At 41.6% G+C, this 20888-nt stretch overlaps 1 protein-coding gene across 1 annotated transcript; it reads right to left on the minus strand.

The window, feature by feature from the left end:
- Positions 1 to 7960: 7960 nt before the first annotated feature.
- On the minus strand, positions 7961 to 20883 carry LOC116388238 (cholesterol 7-desaturase). The gene is made up of 8 exons (XM_031855920.1): positions 20654 to 20883; positions 18102 to 18544; positions 13735 to 13923; positions 12412 to 12590; positions 11623 to 11748; positions 11285 to 11404; positions 10133 to 10309; positions 7961 to 9332 (listed from the first exon to the last, which is right to left on the minus strand). Exons 1-8 carry the CDS (start codon positions 20881 to 20883, stop codon positions 9171 to 9173), a joined length of 1626 nt encoding a protein of 541 aa, XP_031711780.1. The 3' UTR covers positions 7961 to 9170.
- Positions 20884 to 20888: the final 5 nt, after the last annotated feature.

Consider the following 20888-nt stretch of genomic DNA (forward strand, 5'->3'; position numbering starts at 1 on the left):
GAGAGACAGAGACTGATTTGTCGCGTAACCTATAGCTCTCTGCGTCCGACTTCCGTGGATAGCTCATTAATCAAGCAGCATGTCAGTGGCGTCCGTCTATCCAGCCGTCACACTTCAACACGGCCGGACACATCTGTCCGTCTGTCTGTCGTGTATGTGTGTGTGTATGTGTATGTGTACGTGTATGTGTGTGTTTGCAGACGCATTGTTGTGGATGTTGTGTAATCTCTGACCCCGCGCTTTGGAGCGTTTCGGTAACTGTTTGGAGCAGCGAGGTACATGAGCAGAGTCAATCTCCTGGTTACCAAGGAAACTAGATTTATTTATTAATTAATTTTTTACAGCACACATGCACGAGAGGGATCTTTACAGGGAGGACATATTGCCTGACAGGCAGACAGTGAGTGTGTTCATCACAGCAGGAAACGTCGAAACAAATGACTCGAACAAAACGAGCATGCACAGACACATGAAACGGTAAAAAGATATTCAGGAGGACGTCGTTGTGTGAACCACTCAAACGGCCGTTTATCATTTCATCTTGATTATTAACAGTCAAATATTTGAATAGTTTTGCCCCGAGGGTGTTTGTGTTGTGTGTTTGCGGATATCAACAACTGCGATTGAAAAGGGTGTTTGGGAAATGAGGCCAGTGTAAAACCATCGAACAGTGTTCTGAATTATAAATCGCACAACACTGGTGTCTCTCCGTGATGCAGTGAGCTGATAAATTAATCACAAGGCTGAGGAAGTCAACAGTCATCAGCTGCTGGCTGTGTGCTTTAATGAGCTTGTCTCAAACATGATTTGTTGAGGGTTCTTTTCTGTTCTTAAGACAAGGACTATATAAGGTGTGCGCTGTTAAAAGAAATAAGTTTTTCTTCTAACATTATTTTAACATCTTCCTGCAAGAAACCCACCTCAGTCTGAATTGTGTATAGAACAAGCTGTATTTTGACAGTATGGACACTTAATTGTGCAACAAAAACAACAAACCGTGTAACTAAATAAGTGAAGGGGCCACAGCAGGCCTCTGGCATGGAGCATGTGTTTGGTATCATTATTATCAACACAAAGCAGAACTGTGAACACATCTCAGAACATCTGAACACATTAATTCCATTTTCAATTCACTTCTGTTCACTTGATTTTCAGATCCATCGTCCAAAAATAAAAGTTTGTAACAAATGATTAGGATTGTTTAACCAAATATATAGGAGACTTTTCTCAGACCATAAAGGTATAATAAATCCATCAGTTGAACTAAAAATGTTATAACATTGAAATAACTGTTATGGCAGAAAATTGTAGTCACAAAATCAACCAATTAAAAAGAAACTGGAAGCCGTGGAAGAAATCCCGTAAAAGGGAACACAACGATATTAAAGTTTCAAAGGAAAAAACAAAAACATCAGTATCCATTATATAAGAGTGCTGAAGCAACATGAGAAACATGTGAACATTTTGGAGAAAGTGAGGCTGGCTGGTCTGACTGGATACACAGTGTCCCTCTGGAGATACATCCACTTTCAGAGGCTTTTCCCCCCCCTCATCCTCACATCCTGGAACCACTAAACACACTGCCTCAAAAATACCAGATGGGAGGAGAAAAGGCCCTGCCGCCATCCAAAACCGCTGACAATAAATCTTAAATGAATGGTGTTGAACAGAGCACCTAATGATTCCCTTCCCACCCTCTGCATACCTGCCACTGCCAGTTTGTTATCTCACCACTTATTGGATGGCCCTGACGGCGTGCTGAACCTCTCATTAAGTGAGGTTATAAAGCCCTCCTCAGCCTCTCCTCCTGCCCACTCCTCCACCACTCACACATCAATAAAGCCACCAATCTGCTCTGCAGTCATTATGTAAGAAGTTTGCTGGAGGAGCAGCACAACACGAGAGTCCTATAAAGACTCAGTCTTCAGCACACAAAGACGATCACAGAATTTACACTCCAGTAATCCACACACACAGGGACACACTCTTGGGCTGCTGCCCACACATTGTAATACGGACTCGTACACCACCCACTCAGTCCTCTGCGAGGCTAGAAGAGGGACGTTTGTGTGTTTCAGAAGTGCTGCCCATTAAATCAAGGGGAATGAAATTCGGAAGGAGAAGCCTGGAGAGTTATAAAGGAGGCAATAAAGGAGACTTATCTTTATGGCTCAACACAATTAAAACCGAACAGGTCCAAGATGTATAGCTGAACAAGATTCCATTCATCCCACCTGCTCCTGGGATCTGTATCTCCAGCAGAGCCTTGTTGTTACGAGGGAGTTTAGGAAATCCAGCCGGAGCTCGGGTCACTTGCTTCTCAGTTTACTTCATGTGTGTCACATTGGGTTTGTTTGTTTTTAGAGCAAAAATGTCAAACGTCAAAACATCTCCTCCTTTAACCACTCACTCCTGCACCATGCTGCTGTGGTTAGTTGATTTACCCTCCACCTGCACACCAGGTGTGTCCTATTTCTCTCCTCACCTTCCTTTCCTGTCATGGTGAAAAGGGCCAATCGAAAATAAGTTAATAAGCACACTGCGCACCAGCTTTCTCAATAAAAATAACTTTGTTGCAACAACTACACCAGCCAGTGAATGTTTATAATATGCTGCACACTATAGCATCACTGTACATTTTACATAAACAAAAAAGTACAATAGTAATGTGCTTTCTAACAAACAGGTTGTGGTCAACGATGTTACTCATGAGAGTCTTTATCAGGTTGACCTTGAATTTAAACATATATTTGAATTCGAATCATAAAAGAAATGTAAACCTACTAATATACCCAGCATAGTCGACGGTAAATTAGTACACTTCTTGACAATGCGATATTTCTGATCAACTATTTTTCAGAAATCCCCAGAATGTAGTCAAAATGGCCGACACTGAGAGACTTGACATCCTCAAGGCTACGGAATGAAGGCTGGGACAAGGTCTTGAGCTATAGGGTACAGCACATGCCCAGTGTAACTGGAGCTGGGATGTTGGAGAGTTGTTGCAGACTGGCGCGGAAAATAAAGTTGTGGTGTCCGCTCAGGTTGTGCTCAGCCTGGCAGAGCTTTTTTGGGTCCACTCCATATGGCTGTATATAAGAAGTGGACTTAGTCGTCATGATGTCACCCATTGGTTTGTGGACTAAGGTTTTGAAGCCTCGAGTTCGACATCTTGTTTTTTTGCAACCAGTGAACAGAAGTGACCATATTTGGACTGTGGAGGAGTGATGCAGAGTGTCGTATACGACTCTGGTAGTGACCTGTCAATCACAAGGTAGCCCTGCCCTAAAGCATACCCTGCTTTATGGTCTGTTTGACTCTAAATGGATCATCATTTGCTAAATGAACATCATGCTGTATTGAAGAAGACTTGAAACTAGAGATTGAGACCATAAACTCATGTTTATAATGTTTACTGAGGTAATAAATCAAGAGAGAAGTAGAGTCATTTTCTCATAGACTTCTTTTTGCAACCAGAGGAGTCGCCCCCTGATGACCACTAGAAAGAATGCAAGTTAAAGGCACTTCCACATTGGCTTCACTTCTCAGAACCGGAGGTTGGCGCCTTGCAGACCAGATTTTACTGCACATGTGCTGTACCCCACTGAATGTATGTGTGACTTCTCCTCTTTTGACTCTCCGTGGACATCCTGTGTTGCTGGTTACATTAGATGCAGGAGGATGCAGGAGGTCCGTTTCTAAGTGAAACCGTGTGCACCAAATGTTTGACTTCAGAATATGTTTTCCCTAAATTGGTAAAATATATGTTTGAAGAAAATAGTTATGAATAGTTAAAATATTAATATCACCAGGGAACATAACATGTACCCCCAACTAGATAATGCCTCAATAAACCATCCACATTTTTGAAATCACAGTTATCCAACCTGCATCTTTATAGGACTTGGTATGACATTTTTAAGAAAGATAAAAAGAGACTTAAGTCATTTCAATTAATTTTTTTAAAGTTTTATTTCAGGTGGTTAAAATAGCCTTTAACTGAAGACTCACCCACGTATGGAACACACAATGGGAGCGGTGGGGAGCAGACAGAGCACTTGAACTCTGACATGCTTTAGCGTTTAGCACGACAGCAGCACGTTTGTCTGCAAACTGCATGTCTTCATCTCCTCGTGTTGCTCTTTGCGTCCGATGAGAGCGTTTTTCGGGAACACATTTGCTCCCACATGAATATATGCTGGCCTCCATAGCCTACTGAATATATGCTTGTCACTTTGGAGCTGATGCACACGGCGGTTGGACAGCCACGTTATCTGATCTAAGCCCGAAGCTAAACAGGTCACGCTCTGCCAGTGTGTTGACACAAACACTCTTGGAAATGCTTTGCCTCAGTGAGTCATGTGCAGATGGATGCCTGCCTATCTGATGTGTTTCTCATGTAGCGAGGAGCCCTCGCATAAATTATAGATGTGCAAGCCCCCTCAGTGCTCGCTTGCTTGCTCGTCCCGAGCTGAAGTATTCATGCCGCAGAGAACACAACGATTATTCTGGATTTTAGATTCGAGAGCTAACGTGCTGCAAAGCCTTGTGTGGGGGGGGGGGGGTGCAGGCCTGGTCGATATGGATCAATTGTCAGTCTCGCATTAAAGAGGCCTGTTCCGCTTCAAATCTCTTGCTTGAGTAATTGAGACAATCGATCGAGTCAGCTGAGGATTAGACCTCAGGAACACAGGCGGACATGTTATTCTAAAGAGACAACGATGGTCCTGTTAATGTTTGATACAGATATAAAGCATATGGAACACACCTGGAGTGTGTGTGTGTAGTCTGTGGTCCATCGAGCACTTTTTTTACTACATCACGTCCTTCTCGTCAGCATTTTGAAACACAAGAAGGTGTTATTGACTCTGTACATCAGCGTGCCCAAGGCGATATATAAAACATGATCTTCTTTATGGAGCAGTACTTTATAAGTAATACGGTTGATGTATTTTGGACAATCATGTCTTGGCTGTTACCTTTGTTTCATAATTGGCATTAGACTTTACAGCCAGTCAACCAATGCTAATGGAAACCTAAAGTCTTGGAAACTGCATCAAAAACACTGCCTCTTTTGTAATATATTAAATCAAGCAGACCTAATAATAATGCCCAACACAAGAATGTCCACAAAATGTAAACAAAAGTTACATTTCGCTCTGTTACATTACATGAACTACAACATAGTTAATTATGACAATTATTATAGATATTTTTTAAACTGTTACCGCTTTCCTCTGCACTTATTTGTTAAAGCTGCACAAATTAATGCTTTTATTGATTTTTTTTGTCCACTTGGGGGCAGCGAGGGCAGACTGAGAACAACTTTGACATATTGTCACTTTTAAAGTTGCAATGGCTAACAGGTTAGTAGTTCTCACATTTAGCGATCGGAGGAAAAGTATCATTCATTTGTCAGCATTCGTCGTGTGGCTGTCCAGCTCATAAACTGTACATCCAGAAAAATATCTGGCTGTGGCACTGGGTTCACCAGAGGTTTTAAACTGATCTCTGATGAGAGCAGCGTTAACATGTTATTTGGGTTTGTCACTATGAGTGACTCCAGCATATATGAGTATCTATGGTAATATATCCATTTAGTAGCACAGATACATAGCGACAAACATGAAAGTGCACCAGCAACAAAAAAAAAAAATAGGAAGATTCCAGCTTTCATCGTTGCCCTTTTCCTTTCTCTCTTTAAATAAAATGGATATAAAGGATTAAATTGCCGGGCCAATCCTCCCTCATGCGCACTATGAAAGGAGATCAAGCTAGGTTTTTTTGTTGCTAAGAATATGGAGCAGTCACGGCAGAGAGCATCCGAGCTGTTCTGATGAGAAGTAGGTCAACATGAGACCCAGAAGGATATGAAGAGTTTTGATCCAAAGTCAAACCTCCATTTATTCGTGGCACCAAACCCTGCAGAACAAATCAGAGGTACTCTTCAAAGAACATGAAAGTCAGAGGTTGAACAAACTGATAAGAGACTGGAACCCTTCACTTCGAGAGATATTTTAAAAAATGTTCTACGATGAACTTCATGGTGCCGAAATCCTGTTTATTTTTCAATACGTTTACAAAATTAAAACCTAATTCTTCATGTGAACGTTCACGTTAACCTATTTAGGAGTCAAGTTAGCTTTTTGCCAACTCCAAATTGGACTTTTTCCAGTTATGATATCTATAGTAAAAGACTGTTATACAGTCCAAAGGTGAGTCTGGAATAATCAGGGCATGTGAAAAGAAAGAAAATAAATAAGGTTAATAAAACAATGGAAGTGCAAATGACATATGATAGCAGAGTAACTGTTTGAGGAAAAGCATGTTCCTCAAAGCCACACTGTATGTTCCCCGTTCGAAGTGACAACCATGCAGATGCTTGTATTTCCCCAAATGTCACTTATTTGTGACCGTATCATAACAGTCGACGGGCAGTTCATTCATAAAACACTGACGATGACCTCTGAGCTTAGCCGTTTGTGAAAAGTATGGACAGCATTATGACAGGAACAACCATGTACAGGAAGACGCCCAGCAGCAGCAGGAAGAGCAGCAGCAGGGCGGTGACGGAGAAGCAGAGGGAGCGCGGTTGCGCCAGCATCAGTCCTTCAACCAGGCAGGACGGGTACTCGCAACATGTGTTCCTGTGCGCGTCCACAGCAAAGCAGCACAGAGGGGGTCCCGGGACGGCCGGAAGTTCAGGGCCAGGAGTGGCGACGGGGGCCGGTCCGGGCTCGTAAACGTCGCCGCCGTAGTACGACTCCTCCTGCAGTCGTCTGATCTCCCACTGCGGGAACGGGGTGGTCTGTCGGCAGAAGGGGCACCGCAGCCGGCTCTGGTCCTTGGCCCGCCTCATGATGCCGGCCACGCAGTGGTGGCACAGTGTGTGGTTGCAGTGAAGCAAAGTCACGCGGCGACCTCCGCGCGGGTCGAACAGCTCGCTGCAGATGGGGCACTCGTGCCGGCTGCTGTCACTGCACAAACTCCTGACACTTCCACTGGGGCCCGGCTCATCCCTGCCAGCCAATTCCAGCTCTTGTGGAACAGATGTCAGTCGGTCGGCCCCATCTGTCGCCGCTCGCATGCCCGCTTTGTCACTCTCATCACAAACAACATCCCGAAGCAGAGGCTGTGTGACTGAGTCGCTCTTGTCTTCTCGCTGGCCCCTCGCGGTGTAGAAAACTCTGACACGAGTGTCCTCTGGAGCTTCCAGGTGCTTTTCTTCCAGTGTAACGACGGCTTCCTGCTCGGCTGCAACGGCTCCGGCCTCAGCCATCCTTCACAACACAAATATGTTCTGTTTTCTCTCTGCTCCACACGTCTAACACCGCTCTAACACAAGCTCAACATGTTTCCTTATTACAGCAAACCTTTCTGCCTTGACAAAAGCTCGAGTGAGCGCAATGTTGATGTAATGCTTCAGCACAACAAAGGCAGCACAGTCCTCTCCCACCATAAACCCCAGATAAGATAAGCATATTCACAGATAAGGAGTGCTAAGCAACAATATGAGCCTCAAAGAGGTGCCACTGGCCAAGTACAGTCAATGTTTCATGGTTCCACTCAACACGCATTCAACGCATTCAGTGCCACGGAACGCTTTCGCAAGTTGAGATATGCATGAGCGAACACATTAGTGCGAGGCAGACAGATTTATTCTGCATATTTAAATAAACAGTACATCTGTAGATTAGTCCGAGACAAAAAGAAAACACATTGTAACATTGAGAGGGAGCAGAGGAGGGGAGTTCATCCGGTAGTCATGGTGCTTTTTTTAAACACGGCTGGTTGTTTGCTTTGAAAGGTGTCGTGTCTCTTATGTGACCATCTGACAATCGTACGGAAATTAAAAATGTAATGCCACGTCATCCAACACAATCAGAACCTCAGTAACGAGTAGACAACGTGAACGGGGAGTAAACAAAAAGAAGTATCGTTTACGCTGCATATTGATACACGCAGATCTGTTATAGCAGTAACAGGAGCACACGTTTAATAATAATAATAATAATATACTTTTACAATATTGCAAAGGCCCAGTTCTATTCATTTATCTCAGTGTCTCATGTGTTTAAAATGAAGGGGAACATTTTATATTTTAATTTTTTTAAAGCTATTCAATTTGGGTCAATAATTCTTCTGTTTCCAAGACCATCATTATCAGGCTGACATATGACGCAATCATGCGTGTTAAAGGAACAGTTCAACAATGTATAAATATGCTTGTTTGCCCCTTTGTGAGCGAATAAGTGACCGACATCCTTCATGTTCAAGCAGCAGTAATCAATAGTAGCATCATGTCAATGGATGACTATAGTGCTTAAATGTGAAGGTGGTAGCTCAAAAGGATAAAGCTAGCCTGCAGCTTTACTGTTTTGGTTAACTCTCATCAAAATCGCTATCGGCCAGCTGTTGAGTTTTCTGAGATATCAATCAGAAAACAAACACACCTGCCATTAAACTCGTGGCTGAGGCATCGGCCAGTGTGATCACACTCTAAACACTAAAGACTTAAACTTACAGTTTGGAAAGGCCTATTCATATTCTCTAACGCAGATAAAAGCCAAAGTGAGACAGAAACTGATCTCAAATCATGGTATTGTGAGACTTCTCACCGAACTCAAACTAGAGTCAGGTGGCTTAAATTGACCCGTATCAAACATACAGACAGAAAACAAAATCTGCTGGAGCAGATCACACAAGAAAGTTAGTGGTTATATGTGCATCACAGTATATGGAATTATCATTTTTTGCAGATTTCTGAGAATAAGTCTTGTCAGCGATGCGACAGTGGTTTTCCTTAGTGTTGCTTGCTTTGTATATTAGCACTGGTTCACCAAAATCTCACATGTATGGGCTGAACCCACTCAGTCAGTTCGACCAGTCCAACCATGCGACATGACGGCTGTTGGCACTTGCGTGTATAAAGCTGGGAAGTCACATCATCCACTTCAGTAAGACTTAGAAAAGGAGGTTGTGAGGGCTAGCGTAAGGTTCCGGCTTTCAAGAGAGCCCCTTTCTCACAAACAAGTCAGGTCTCCTTCCCTCCTGTCACTTATTATATGTGACAGATTCAAGAAAAGAAAAAATCACTCCTGGACTCTCTCCTCGAGGACCTCTGATTAATGTCAACCCTGACCTGACATCTTCTCTGCAGTTCGAGGAGGTCAGAAGTCCAAAGTGTCATGCCGGTACTGCAGCCGCGGGCTGTTCTCGCTGTAGAACTGACTGAACCAGCGCCTGTGCTTCTGGATGGCTGAGTCTTCCTTCACGAGGAGAGGCTTGGAGATGTACTTCTTATTGTTCCAGATCATCACGTCGCGCTCAAACTAGACACAAAGAAGAAAACAGGAGAAGGTCACTGGACGTAGTTGTAAATTAGGATTTCAGAAAAAGCTGTGACAAAGGGCACACACACACACACACACACTGGCTAAACATGAATATTAATTAACAAACGTGATTCATGATCGACTTGTTTTACTACTTTAAGTCCATTATAAACTTAAACAGGACAAAGATTTAAATAGTGACTAAAAAGCAATCTGTATTTTCTACTCTCTTGTTGCATTAATGTATTGTAATTTATTTCTGTGATAAGTGTTGATTAAATGTCACTCCACACTGTTACTACATCCGCTGCTGAGATTTGGCATTTCCGTACGCACTCCACCTCTACAGATGTCCTCCAACATTGTAGCACTTTGAGTTAATACCACATGCATAATATTTCTCAAAAATAGTAAATAAGCTCTTCATATAGGCATTTGTCATGTTTTCTGTGTTGAATCGAATTGTGTGTCTTGTTAATCCGTTATAATCCAGAAAGATACTTCCATCTTTCAAGTCAACTCATTAGTTTTCCTTTCTGTTAAATCAGTGACTGCTGTTTCACTTCGCCACACAGCTAATTATCAAGTTTAATGAGGGCTATTTACACCTTCTCTGTTACTGTGTGGTGTTACTTCTGGTGGCAATGAGGAGGCAGAGTTAACCCAAAGGCAGAGTGGGAGGCAAATGCACACAATGATCTCTTCACATCAGAGTAATGCTGAATTTTAAACGTAACAGTGATCTATGAAGGACTGTTGTAGTGACAGTGATAGTAGGTGGTGAGAGCGTACTGCACCTGAATGCACTCTGCTTTGAGGATGAATTTGGGCACCAGAGGCGGGATATTAGACTGGTAGAAGATGGTGTGAGAGACGCACTGCAGCAGAGGCTCCACTGGAGTCACACACTGCAAGATAACGCCCCGACCCAAGAAGCTGTGGTCAAACAGCAGAAACACCACTCCTGGACCCACCTGAAACAAAATGTATTTATCATTTGCATCAATTTAGGCTGGTAGTCAAATATATTTTCAGTTATTTGAAGCTACTACAAAGAACTTGCGAGCACCAGAGTCCCTTTAGAAAACCTCTCATTTTACTGCAGCAGGCTCTGACAGTTTGTGACACTCATTGGTGGTTCTGCAGAGCTCTCTTCTAGTCAGCGGGCCCAGCAATACGATCTAGTTTCTGGTGAACCTGCATGATTTCACCTGATTTTGCGCAAAATCCGACCTGGTAGCACCGATGACAAGCATTGAGAATACCTGTCAATCTTCTTGCCGATGGTTTGGTTTACTTATGAAGGTCATATAGTATTAAATTGAGACTGTTATATATAAGTTCCTAGTAATAACTTTAACATCAAACCCATCTTACAGAATATGTAATGCTTAAAAAACAACATTGTGTTGATCGGACCTGAACGTCGATGATTTATTGGACAACAATGCTTTTACATGCATTGTGAAGCCCAATAATAACCAACTCGTAGTCAGTCATGTATCTAATTTCATCGCATGATAATGCTGCTAACCACCCACTCCCGCCCGCATTAGAGTAACTATGTCTTAGCAACATTAGTGTAGGGATCCTTCTCCCCCTGCAGCCCTCTGCAACAGGTTTAACTGGGGAGATTAGATTGGTTTCAGGGAACACTTATTTATCATATATAATTCACTCGGCAAGATGAAAAGGCACAGACTGCACAGTCGGTGCACAGTCCCAGCCACAACTAAAGCATGTGGTGGTTGTTTTTGCATCGGTTCAGCATTTTTCTCAGCTGTACCTGCATGAGTCCAGCCCATCGAGGTGCTACATAACCGCTTTTGTTACAACACACAGTTCACGTCCTTTGGGCTCTGTACTGTTTTCATGAACGCTTAAAAGTTGCACGGAGAAAAATCCTTCCAAAACAGCCAGGAGCCATGTCAGCGTTGTCTTTACCGTACCTGTCTGGCCACAACTCCAACATCCAGCAGTGGCCAGTGGCATCCAAACACAGTCAGCGCGTGTTTCACCAACATCTGAGAACAATGCTTGTTGGGCTCCGACTCTGGTTCCCACTGAACCTTGAATAAGACACACAAATGTCCGCGCACAGTCAAAGTGCATACAGTGGCATTCAGACACAGAGATGCACTGTTCAAAATAAATATATTCTGTGGCAATTTAAAATCTTAATCCCATTATATAGCATAAAGAAAGTTTGGCTTCCCTGAAACTGTGTGGATGGTAGAAGCACCACCGCCACCATGTGGAGCATTTTTTAGTTGAGAAAGTTCCTTACCTTCCAGTCATGCCGCAAAAATTCCCAGGTTTTGCTGTTGGTGTAACGCAGATCTACTCCGCTGGCAATAGCCGGCGTGTGGAGGTGAGCGAGGTGAGCGATGTCCGCTGCATTTTCAGGAATCTCCTACAGAGGAGAGATGTCATCATGACCCATTTTCGTGAATTGTGTTAAAAGTTTGGTAAGAAAAGCCCCTTCTCTGGCTGGGGAGTTAGATACTGAATCTATGTACGACTGAAAGGAAAGACTAGGAGGCAGCTAATGGTCAGCAACAGTGAAGGACAATGTATCTCTGTACTTAAAGGGACAGTTCACCCCAAAATGAATAAAATACACATTTGTACTCTTACCTGTGGGGCTATTTATCAATCTAGATTGTTTTGGAGTGAGTCGCCTAGTTTTAGAGATATCGGCCATTGAGATGTTTGCCTTATGTTGAACATAATGGGACTAAATGGCACATTTGAAAAACTCATAAGCGATGTCTCTTTCCAGAAATTAAGACCCCTTACTCAAGATAATCCCCAGATGATGTCATGATTTCTGGAAAGATAAGATGCTGCTGAGTTTTTCAAGTGTATATTAAGGCAACTCGCACCAAATTAACAATCTCGACTGATAAACAGCACTACAGGTAAGAGAAAAATGCAGTTCATATTTTCTGCATTGATCGCTTATGAAACAGTAGTCTCACCTGATAAAGTAAAACATCGAAGAAATTGTCTTTCATCTTCGAACAAATTTAAAACATCTTCATGTAAAAACGCATCCACTCACATCTGCACCTACCTCTATGTGAGCGTTGATGAAATGCTCCGTTCTCCCCCGATAGACCCACTGGCCCTTTGTTATTTCCTGCTGCTCTGGGACGGTCCACTGAGGATCTTCTCCGTCACAGTGAAACCAAATCAGGATCTGGCCGTTGACCTCACAGCTGGGCCAGCAGCGCACCTTGGCAAACTCCGGCACTGAAGGACAAATGAAAACAAATTCTGAACCACGCAGTCTCTTTAGGCCACATGTAAACAGGGAAATTGGTTGTGATGTGGATTTTGACAATCCACATCATGCTGCAGTAGATATCAGGTTTCACCACGGTCTATTCACATATGAATATTTACTTTTGGTAAGACAACTTCAGCTTAGTGTTTGAATACCATTTAAAAAATGAATCCAAAAGTCAGTTTATTAAGTGATCACATTCATGCTCCTCAGAGGATGAAACATTTTCATTAAGGGCACTCCTATAGCTTTCTTCTGGTGCCACGTTATGACCGAATTGTCAACTTTGTACACAAATGTATGTACACCATATTTCCAATGCTACACAAAAAATATTAGCATCTCTTGCGCCACCACACAGAACAGAATGTTATGAGTTAGTTACATTAGACATCTGTCACAGGAGAACCTGTAGCACCACCCTCAGGACAGAGTTTGTGTTTGACTGACTCCGACTCTGAAAACATCATAAATATCAAGATATTGTTTGTTCCACTAGCTACTAGCAAGGCTTTGAACTTTTAGTCTTTTTTAGAAACACTAACTGGTAAACTCGTCTTCTAAGTTCTGCAAACTTAGCTGGCCGCCTGAGGTTCTCAAATTAAAGAGACATTGACCAGAACAGGTTTTATTGTCTATCCAGAATCATGGTTTCTGCAGTGCAGAACAATCACCAGCTGGATTGAAACACAATTAAAACTTATCTTAAAATATTACAATAAACTGAAAAAAGAAATGCAAATAAACAGATAAGCATAACATGATCAGGAAGCAATGCATGGAGGATGGATTGCAAAATGAAGTGCAGCTCTAAGTGAGGGCCTTATATAGTGGCTTGAAGCACACCTGTCTGCAATTAGCATTAAGCAGGTGAACGATTGGGTTCAACTGTAGAGAGGATTCTGTCCTCCAGCGGCCGGAATTATGTGCATTATTTGAGATAATGAATGTGTAAGATGTTTGTGTTTAAATATCTTTATTAGTCTGAGAATCCCTCACCCAATCAAAGTACCAACGCACTGAGACATGGTGACACTGCAAGTCATTTCTAACTATCATGCATGCTTTTAAAACAAATAAAGATCCTTGGACACCACCTTCAGTTCCTACCTTTTTCTGCATAGGGGATCCTCACGCACTTGCCATCGTTCCCCCGAAACTGCCATCCATGAAATGGGCACTCTATGCAGCTTCCCACCACCCGTCCTCCCACGGCCAGGTTGGCCCCCAGGTGAGGGCAGTAGGCATCCACCACGTAGGCCTTCCCATCCTGGCCCCGAAACACTGCCAACTGTTCACCTATAGGGCGATTAATTACAGCAGGGACAAAAAAACATTTTCATGAATGAGCTGCCACTTCGAATTACAGTGGTTATGTTAAACGCCGTATTTGAGGATAAAGTATTAATATAAATTATCACGTGAAAACTTCTTGATGCATTTCACTGACAATCCCCACACAAAAAATACATTTGTTTTTTAAATGTAAAGATAAGCATTCAGCAACCATCCATGTAGAATAGATATTCCTTAGAACATGGTTCCTCCAATTATATTTATGGATGAGCCTGCACCCAGAGCAACTATTCCTGAAGTCACTGACAGAGAGAGATAATGTACCCTTTGTCGCTGTGCTGAGGTAAACTTTCAAAACAAGCTGTAACTGCTGTGGCTAAATGATGAAGAAGGCTGTCACAAACAAACTGGTGCCCAAAACAGTTTATTTTGACTTAAATAGAGAACATCCAGACTCTTAATTAAATGCTGCCACAGATGTTAATACACTGTTCACTTTTCCTAATGTGTTTCTTGTTGGTAGTATAAAAAACTTTAATGTTTCATCAATAATTAAAAACCCTGTGAGTAGAATTTTGATGTGATTTTAGCATCTTTGAAATGATTCATACGTTTTTCTCTGGAGAAAACAAGACAATTAGAGTAAAGCAGTCGATGTGCACTGCTGTCTACCACTTTTGCCACCTTCGATCCACTTTCTAACTGTCTTCTGCAAAGGATAAGCAGCAAAAAGTCAAGAAGTCACTGCTTTAGGTGATCACACTTGGTCAGATTGGGTTACAGGTGTAGATTACAGCCACAGTAAAGTAGGTTTGGGAACCCACTTTGTATAGTACTTCTCTGTATTTGGCTTGACCTTTGGCTGACTGGAGTGTTTGGATTACTCCCAGATTAGCACAGCTTGGGTGACTGCAGTAACCACTGAGCCAGCTCGAGCAGTGCCTAGAAATCCAAAATAAGGCCCATCTAATGAGGGGTGACACAGCACCGCACTGCTGCTCACAGACTGTTGTGGGGCAGAACTGGACCACGGTGCAATGTGTGAGAGCAGCGCCGGGGGGAAAAAAACAAACTAGGCGGAATTTAATATATGATGTAAATAGATGACTGCAGAGTAAAGTTAGGAACGAGACACTGCAGACATCCACAGTAGAATGCAGTTCCTGGAATGAGTTGCTGTGATGACGTTAACAGAATGTGAGACGGCGAAGGAACAGGAGAGGGTAGACCTGAACGCACAACCGAACGCTGAATAAGATATTTGTAGGCAACCAAAATGTTACGATAAACTTTCGTGACCTGACAACACACTGTGAAAGGGTTAAGTTGTAAGAGGAAAACACAGACAAGTCCCAGACCGGACAAAGCCAAGTTAGCGACCTATCAATCACAAGGTAGCCAAGGTTGGCCATAAAGCATACGCAGCTTTATGCTCTATTTTACTCTAAATGGAACTATAATTAACATCATGCTGTATTGAGGTAGGCTTGAAACTAGCAATAGAAATCATTCAGCACACGTTTCAGACACTTCCGCTCTGGCTACACTTCTCAGACCTGGCAGTGGCCGCTACACTGGTGCTTCCTGTAAACTCTGATATCTAGAGCAGCCAATGAGGCAACATGAGAGCATGGCTCTTAAAATGTAAGGTAATAGTAAGCGTGACAGTTCATTCTTGACTGTGGAAATAGTAGTTTGGTAATGGCTTCTCAAATGTGAGGATTTGTTGCTTGTCTCTTTATTTTTGTCTTACTTTTTTTAGTGATTCAATATGGTCAAAACAAGTTGGGAACATGTGATGGACATTTTTTGGAAATGTTAAAATTATTTTTCGATTAAATGGTGAAAGAAATAGCATTGGTTTTAGCTGTAGTGTATGCTGATTCTCTCTGCAAGAGCAGGTGTCCCTTCTGGCTGGTGGATGTCCTTTTCAGGTAGAAAACCTTTCATACACCGTTTATTCATTTATGGCGGGTGATGATGTGACAGAAACATGAAAGCGCCCACACGCTCTTTGAAACCTTTTTGAACTCCAACTCAAAGAACTCCTCTTAAGAGATGAAACAGTCGCTCTGCATGTCAACACGAGAATAAAAGATCTAAAATGGGAGGCACGTATCTGTTTTAAATGGCGCACCTCGATGAAAGTTTGCAGAAATAAATCGATATATGTGATATCAATTTAAACTGTGTAACAGAGCTGCTACATATGAGTCACAGAGACGTAAATATGAAATATTAAAAGTTTTAAAGCTGTGAATGAGGAGTCGTCATATTATCATAGAGGCCTGATGCGTGATCACTATAAACACAAAGACAAAGAGGGCAGCTAATGCTCTTAAATCAATCATAGGAGACTTCAGTATACTTAGATTTATCTGTATATAATCATTTTGTCCTTTACTTGTAATAGTAAAAGGCTATGAACGAGACATTTGAAGGCAGCGCCTTAGCTCTGGGAATTTCTAATTTCCCTATTTTACTTAATCTAATTTACATTTTACAGCCGAGACAAAAACGTTAATCAGCTAAAAAGATTAATCAGGAATCAGCTGATTAAATGATAATGCATATAATCGTTAGCTGCAAGTTTACTGCTCTTATGTCCTAATTCAATAAGCACTTTCGTCTCCATGACACCGTCAAATCAAACAAGAGGTTAAGGCTTGATTGACCTGAAAGCCATTGTTTATAGGTTTCATATGTGTGTGTACATATATATATATATATATATACACTTTTTCTTTTGGATATATATTGATACTTATAATGTATATAGCTGTTAAATGTTTATACCTACATCTGTTCTACTTTTTTGCTGCCCTTTTTTATTCTTTATACATATTATTTTCTTGTTTATTGTAAATTTGTGTTTGTACATTGAGAGCGGAGTGGAAACCGGAGACAAATTCCATGTATGCGTATGCATACATGGCCAATAAAGCTGATTCTCATTCTGAAACAATGAGTCCTTTGTTTAAAAAGAGCAAAGCGTTACTAAGCACTTGTTGCTAATCTACTCCAACATAGGACATTAGGTCATTGTGTTTCTAAAGTATACTTTAAATGCTTGGCTCTCCTGGCAACTCAGCCTCACAACACTGATCATCAAGAGATGCGGTGAAAAGACAAACATCCAGGTTGTAGAAAGGTCAGCAGTGGCAAATAAATAAACTACAGAACTAAAAAGTGCTTAATTACAATACATCTTTTAAAAATAATCAGAGGGGAATCATCTGTATTAACACTTGCTCATCCTACAATGTACATTCATATTCAAGATAATTTAAGAAATATCACATTAACTGAGTTGGATGTCTTCAGTGCACCTGAGAGTTACACTATTTTGTTTGTGTTGAATGAGCTTTAGCTATATGGTAGCTGATTTGTGTGACATTTGAATTCACATTTGCATGATATTTTACTTTTTGGAAATTCAGCTCATACTCTCTGTTATTATCCAGAACAGTTCATACTGGGTGACTTTGAAAGGGTTCAGGGACACTCATAACTATTGACTAATGCCTGTAACCTGTGCATGAGATCTCAGTGTGATCGTGAACTCAGAGTGAAACTTCAACAGCCAATTCAAATCAATCGCAAAGGATGCCTATACTAACATCTTAAAAACATAGCAAAAATGATAGGATGTCCAGGTATGATTTTGAGATCTCTGACTGTCCTTTAACACAACTCTGCCTATTGAGGTCATGTGGTGGTTATGGTAGTAAAGGAATATAAAAGGAACAATAAGTTGTTATATCCCACAATCCTTATGCTGACTGAACCACAGTAAAAAAAGACTCCCATAGTCAGGGGCAATGGGACAGAAAGGTCTGGGTTCTCCCTCTCCCTCAGCTGGTGGTTCACTAAACTCACCTGTCTGCATCTCTCATAGCTGACATCACACTTCAGCTCATGTAAACAGGGGTGCAGTGTCAGCATCTTCAATTTATAATGGCTTCTGGAGAGCCTGACAAATAGACCTATTATTTGTTTTGTTACAGTAAAATGTTTCCCTTTTTTCAAAATAAAATACAATGTATTATTGCTACGTTGGTGTCTACCAGGGGTCATGTTTATCCAGCATACTACACTTTACGCTATAATAGTGTGGCAGCTGGTTACTTTAGTTATTGCTTTAAGTAGTACCGTTAATGCATCCACCACTATTACCATACCTAGAACAGAGACACTTTTCACGTCGCCCATCTGCAGCCTGTGCGAGTCCAGCACTCGGTACCAGCCGTTTGGATAGACCGGGGGCAGCTCTCCGGTTTTCCTCCGTTGGCGGACCTCGTTTGCGGCTTGGGCTCTGGTGCGACCGTCCTCGGCGATGTACCCCACGTCATCGGGCCCCCTGAGCACCACCAGGGGACCGAAGAGCAGCCTGTGCAGCCAGCCTGCGGCGAGCAGGGAACCTCCGGCGATGACGCAGACCGCAGCCCGCGCGAGCAGCCCCGTCTCGCTCCACACCGGTGACCCGTGGCCGACCGAGTCCAGCGGGTCTCCACTTTGAACGACAAGCATCGCAGCTACTCCCAGTCCAATAATGACAGCCACTTTCCCAGTGGACATGCTCTTACTGTCTAGTGAGTCTCTGCGGTGTCCGTTCCTCTTAAGGCTAGTTTATCATGAGCATCTGGTGTGACATCAATATGTCGCCCGGGCGGTTTGGAGACGAGAGGTGCCACTTTGGTGGAGCCACACCTAGGACAGACTGGCAACGGGCAGAACTTTTAATTTGGAGCCCCCTCCTCTTTTGTCTCTGCTTCTATCGGCCTGGTTACCTGTATTTAGCCTACTTAATGAGATTACACGAGATCAGATCAGTTCAAGTGCAAATGTTTTCAAAGTAAAAGCACCAAGATTATCTTTGATTCTTTAAGTGTGCGTCTCACTTATTCCACAAAATCAAGGATTCTTTCAGACAGGATTATTTAGCAGACTGACACTGTTTTAATCATATCAACACAACGGCCTGATTTATTCCTCCTGTCAAACCCCAGGAACACAATGATTACTTAATGGCAAATTCAGAATGTGTCTCATGTAATCTGTCAAATTTAAAAGTGTATAGCATTCTATTTTAGTTATGTGCAGTGGTGGCAACTCATCAACTTGTTCCTTTCGTGATAGTTTTGACTCTATGCAATGGTGAAATTATGAATTAAATTAAACGAATATTTTTCTCTAGTTGTGTCCAGTAGCGGGAATCAAATCATTATCTTTATAATAATATTTTTTTTTCTATTTGCAATGGTGGTTTTTATTCATAAAATCATTATTTTGCTGCAACCTCAAGTTACTCCAGTAATGTCTCTTTAAACATTTCATTAAAAATCACTGGTAAAAAATATAGCATACTTAAATGACCATGAAAATGTATCTTACTATCTGTAAAAGATAAGGAAACTAATCACTTTTTAATCAACTTGTATAACTGACACAATCAGGGCACTATTTGACAACTACATAATGAATAAAATACACTGTATTTTTCATGCCATCTTCTAAAAATCCTCCTGATAACAAGGAGCCTCTTGTTCTCCTGCATAAGTAAGAAAATTACAATTTATTAATGCAGCTTTTAGATACATAAAGATACAGTATGTGTAATATCTTTCTGCACACTGTTTTATTTGTATAAATGGTGTCTTTTTTTAAACATAAAAAATGCATCACTGAGCATCTGGGACATCATGTGACTGGAGGCTGGGAAGGGTGCTGGTCCAAAGGCGAACGAAACATAGTCTCATGTCCCATCCAGTGGAGCTCTCGTTCATCTTAGCATTGATGTCCAGGAACTGTGGTTCAGTGCTGAATGCAGGCCAGGTCACAAGTCAGGTTTCCTTTGTTTAGGTTTCTGTGAGAAGAAGAGGAGAGACACATGAGAAAGGATCCATTCGTTGGAGACACCACAGGCCATGTTTGCACTGGTCAATTTTGAGATTCTTTGCACTGTTTTGGTTCCATAAAAGTTCTTTCAGACTATTCAAAATACACATTCAGGTGTTTATTTTACTTTGTCTTTTTGCGTCTGTATATTTCTTCTAAATTCACCAAAAGTTACCATTAGATAATGCTTCATTTGCGTATTTAAACAAACTTTTAGAAAACTTGTAATACAACAAATAATCATCTTAATGTTAGTTATCAACTGGGGAAGTTTCATGGTGATATCTGTTAATTAAATATTTTTACCCTTATCACCTGTAGTGTCTTCAAAATGAATGTAATTTTACAATCCATATGTTTAAAGACTATTTTCTCTAAAGGAGTTTTATTCTCCTAATCTGAGCCAGAAACCTCCACTTCAATAGCACTTACATACACCAAACTTTACAGTTTCATTCCTATGTTCTAAAGGTTTTTAAAGAGAGGTTTGTTCATATATCATGCATAGCCTGACTTATAGAACATTTTAGTAAAAAAGTATTCTCATTTATGGAGTGATAAAAAGAGATATCTAAAATTCTTTCTGTAAAAAACTTTGGCTCTGATATGTCAACAATTTTCAACCTGGCTTTATCCAATGTTCAGATTTCGGTTCTGGAAATGTGCAAATAAGCACATTTAATAAGATAATGGCCTCATTTGAATATTTAAACATACAGTTTCATAAAACTTGTAATAGAGTTTATAAAGTGTCATGTTCATTTTTTTACCCCCTTACTGTTACTGTTTTTGTTTTGTTTGTTTTTTAAGAATTCAGTGTTGCACATGCATTTACCCAGTTCTGGCGAAGTTAGTCCAGTAGGCAATGATGTAGCCAGACAGGTCTCTGTGTCTGTCCCCATAAGCCTTTGGTGTGGTGAAGGGTTTGCCAAACACGTACTGCAGGTCATCAGCGTGGTCGGCTCCCACCCAGTCATGGTAGGGTTTGCCTGGTCCGGCCATCAAACTGGGCTCAGAGAACAGGTAGGAGAAGGTATACGCCCAGACTTGTTGGTCTTTCAACATTTCTT

This window comes from Anarrhichthys ocellatus, unplaced genomic scaffold (assembly GCF_004355925.1).
Source record: "Anarrhichthys ocellatus isolate YVR2014 unplaced genomic scaffold, GSC_Weel_1.0 scaffold16, whole genome shotgun sequence".
Classification (NCBI taxonomy): Eukaryota; Metazoa; Chordata; class Actinopteri; order Perciformes; family Anarhichadidae; genus Anarrhichthys; species Anarrhichthys ocellatus.

Excerpts from the sequence above, each read along its gene's own strand:
- LOC116388238 (XM_031855920.1), bottom strand. The coding sequence starts at position 20,883 with ATGTTGAAAGACCAACAAGTCTGGGCGTATACCTTCTCCTACCTGTTC. Across the intron at positions 12,591-13,734 it reads GATCCCCTATGCAGAAAAAG|TGCCGGAGTTTGCCAAGGTG; the intron begins GTAGGAACTGAA and ends TTTGTCCTTCAG. Across the intron at positions 9,333-10,132 it reads TCAAAGCAGAGTGCATTCAG|TTTGAGCGCGACGTGATGAT; the intron begins GTGCAGTACGCT and ends CTTTGTGTCTAG.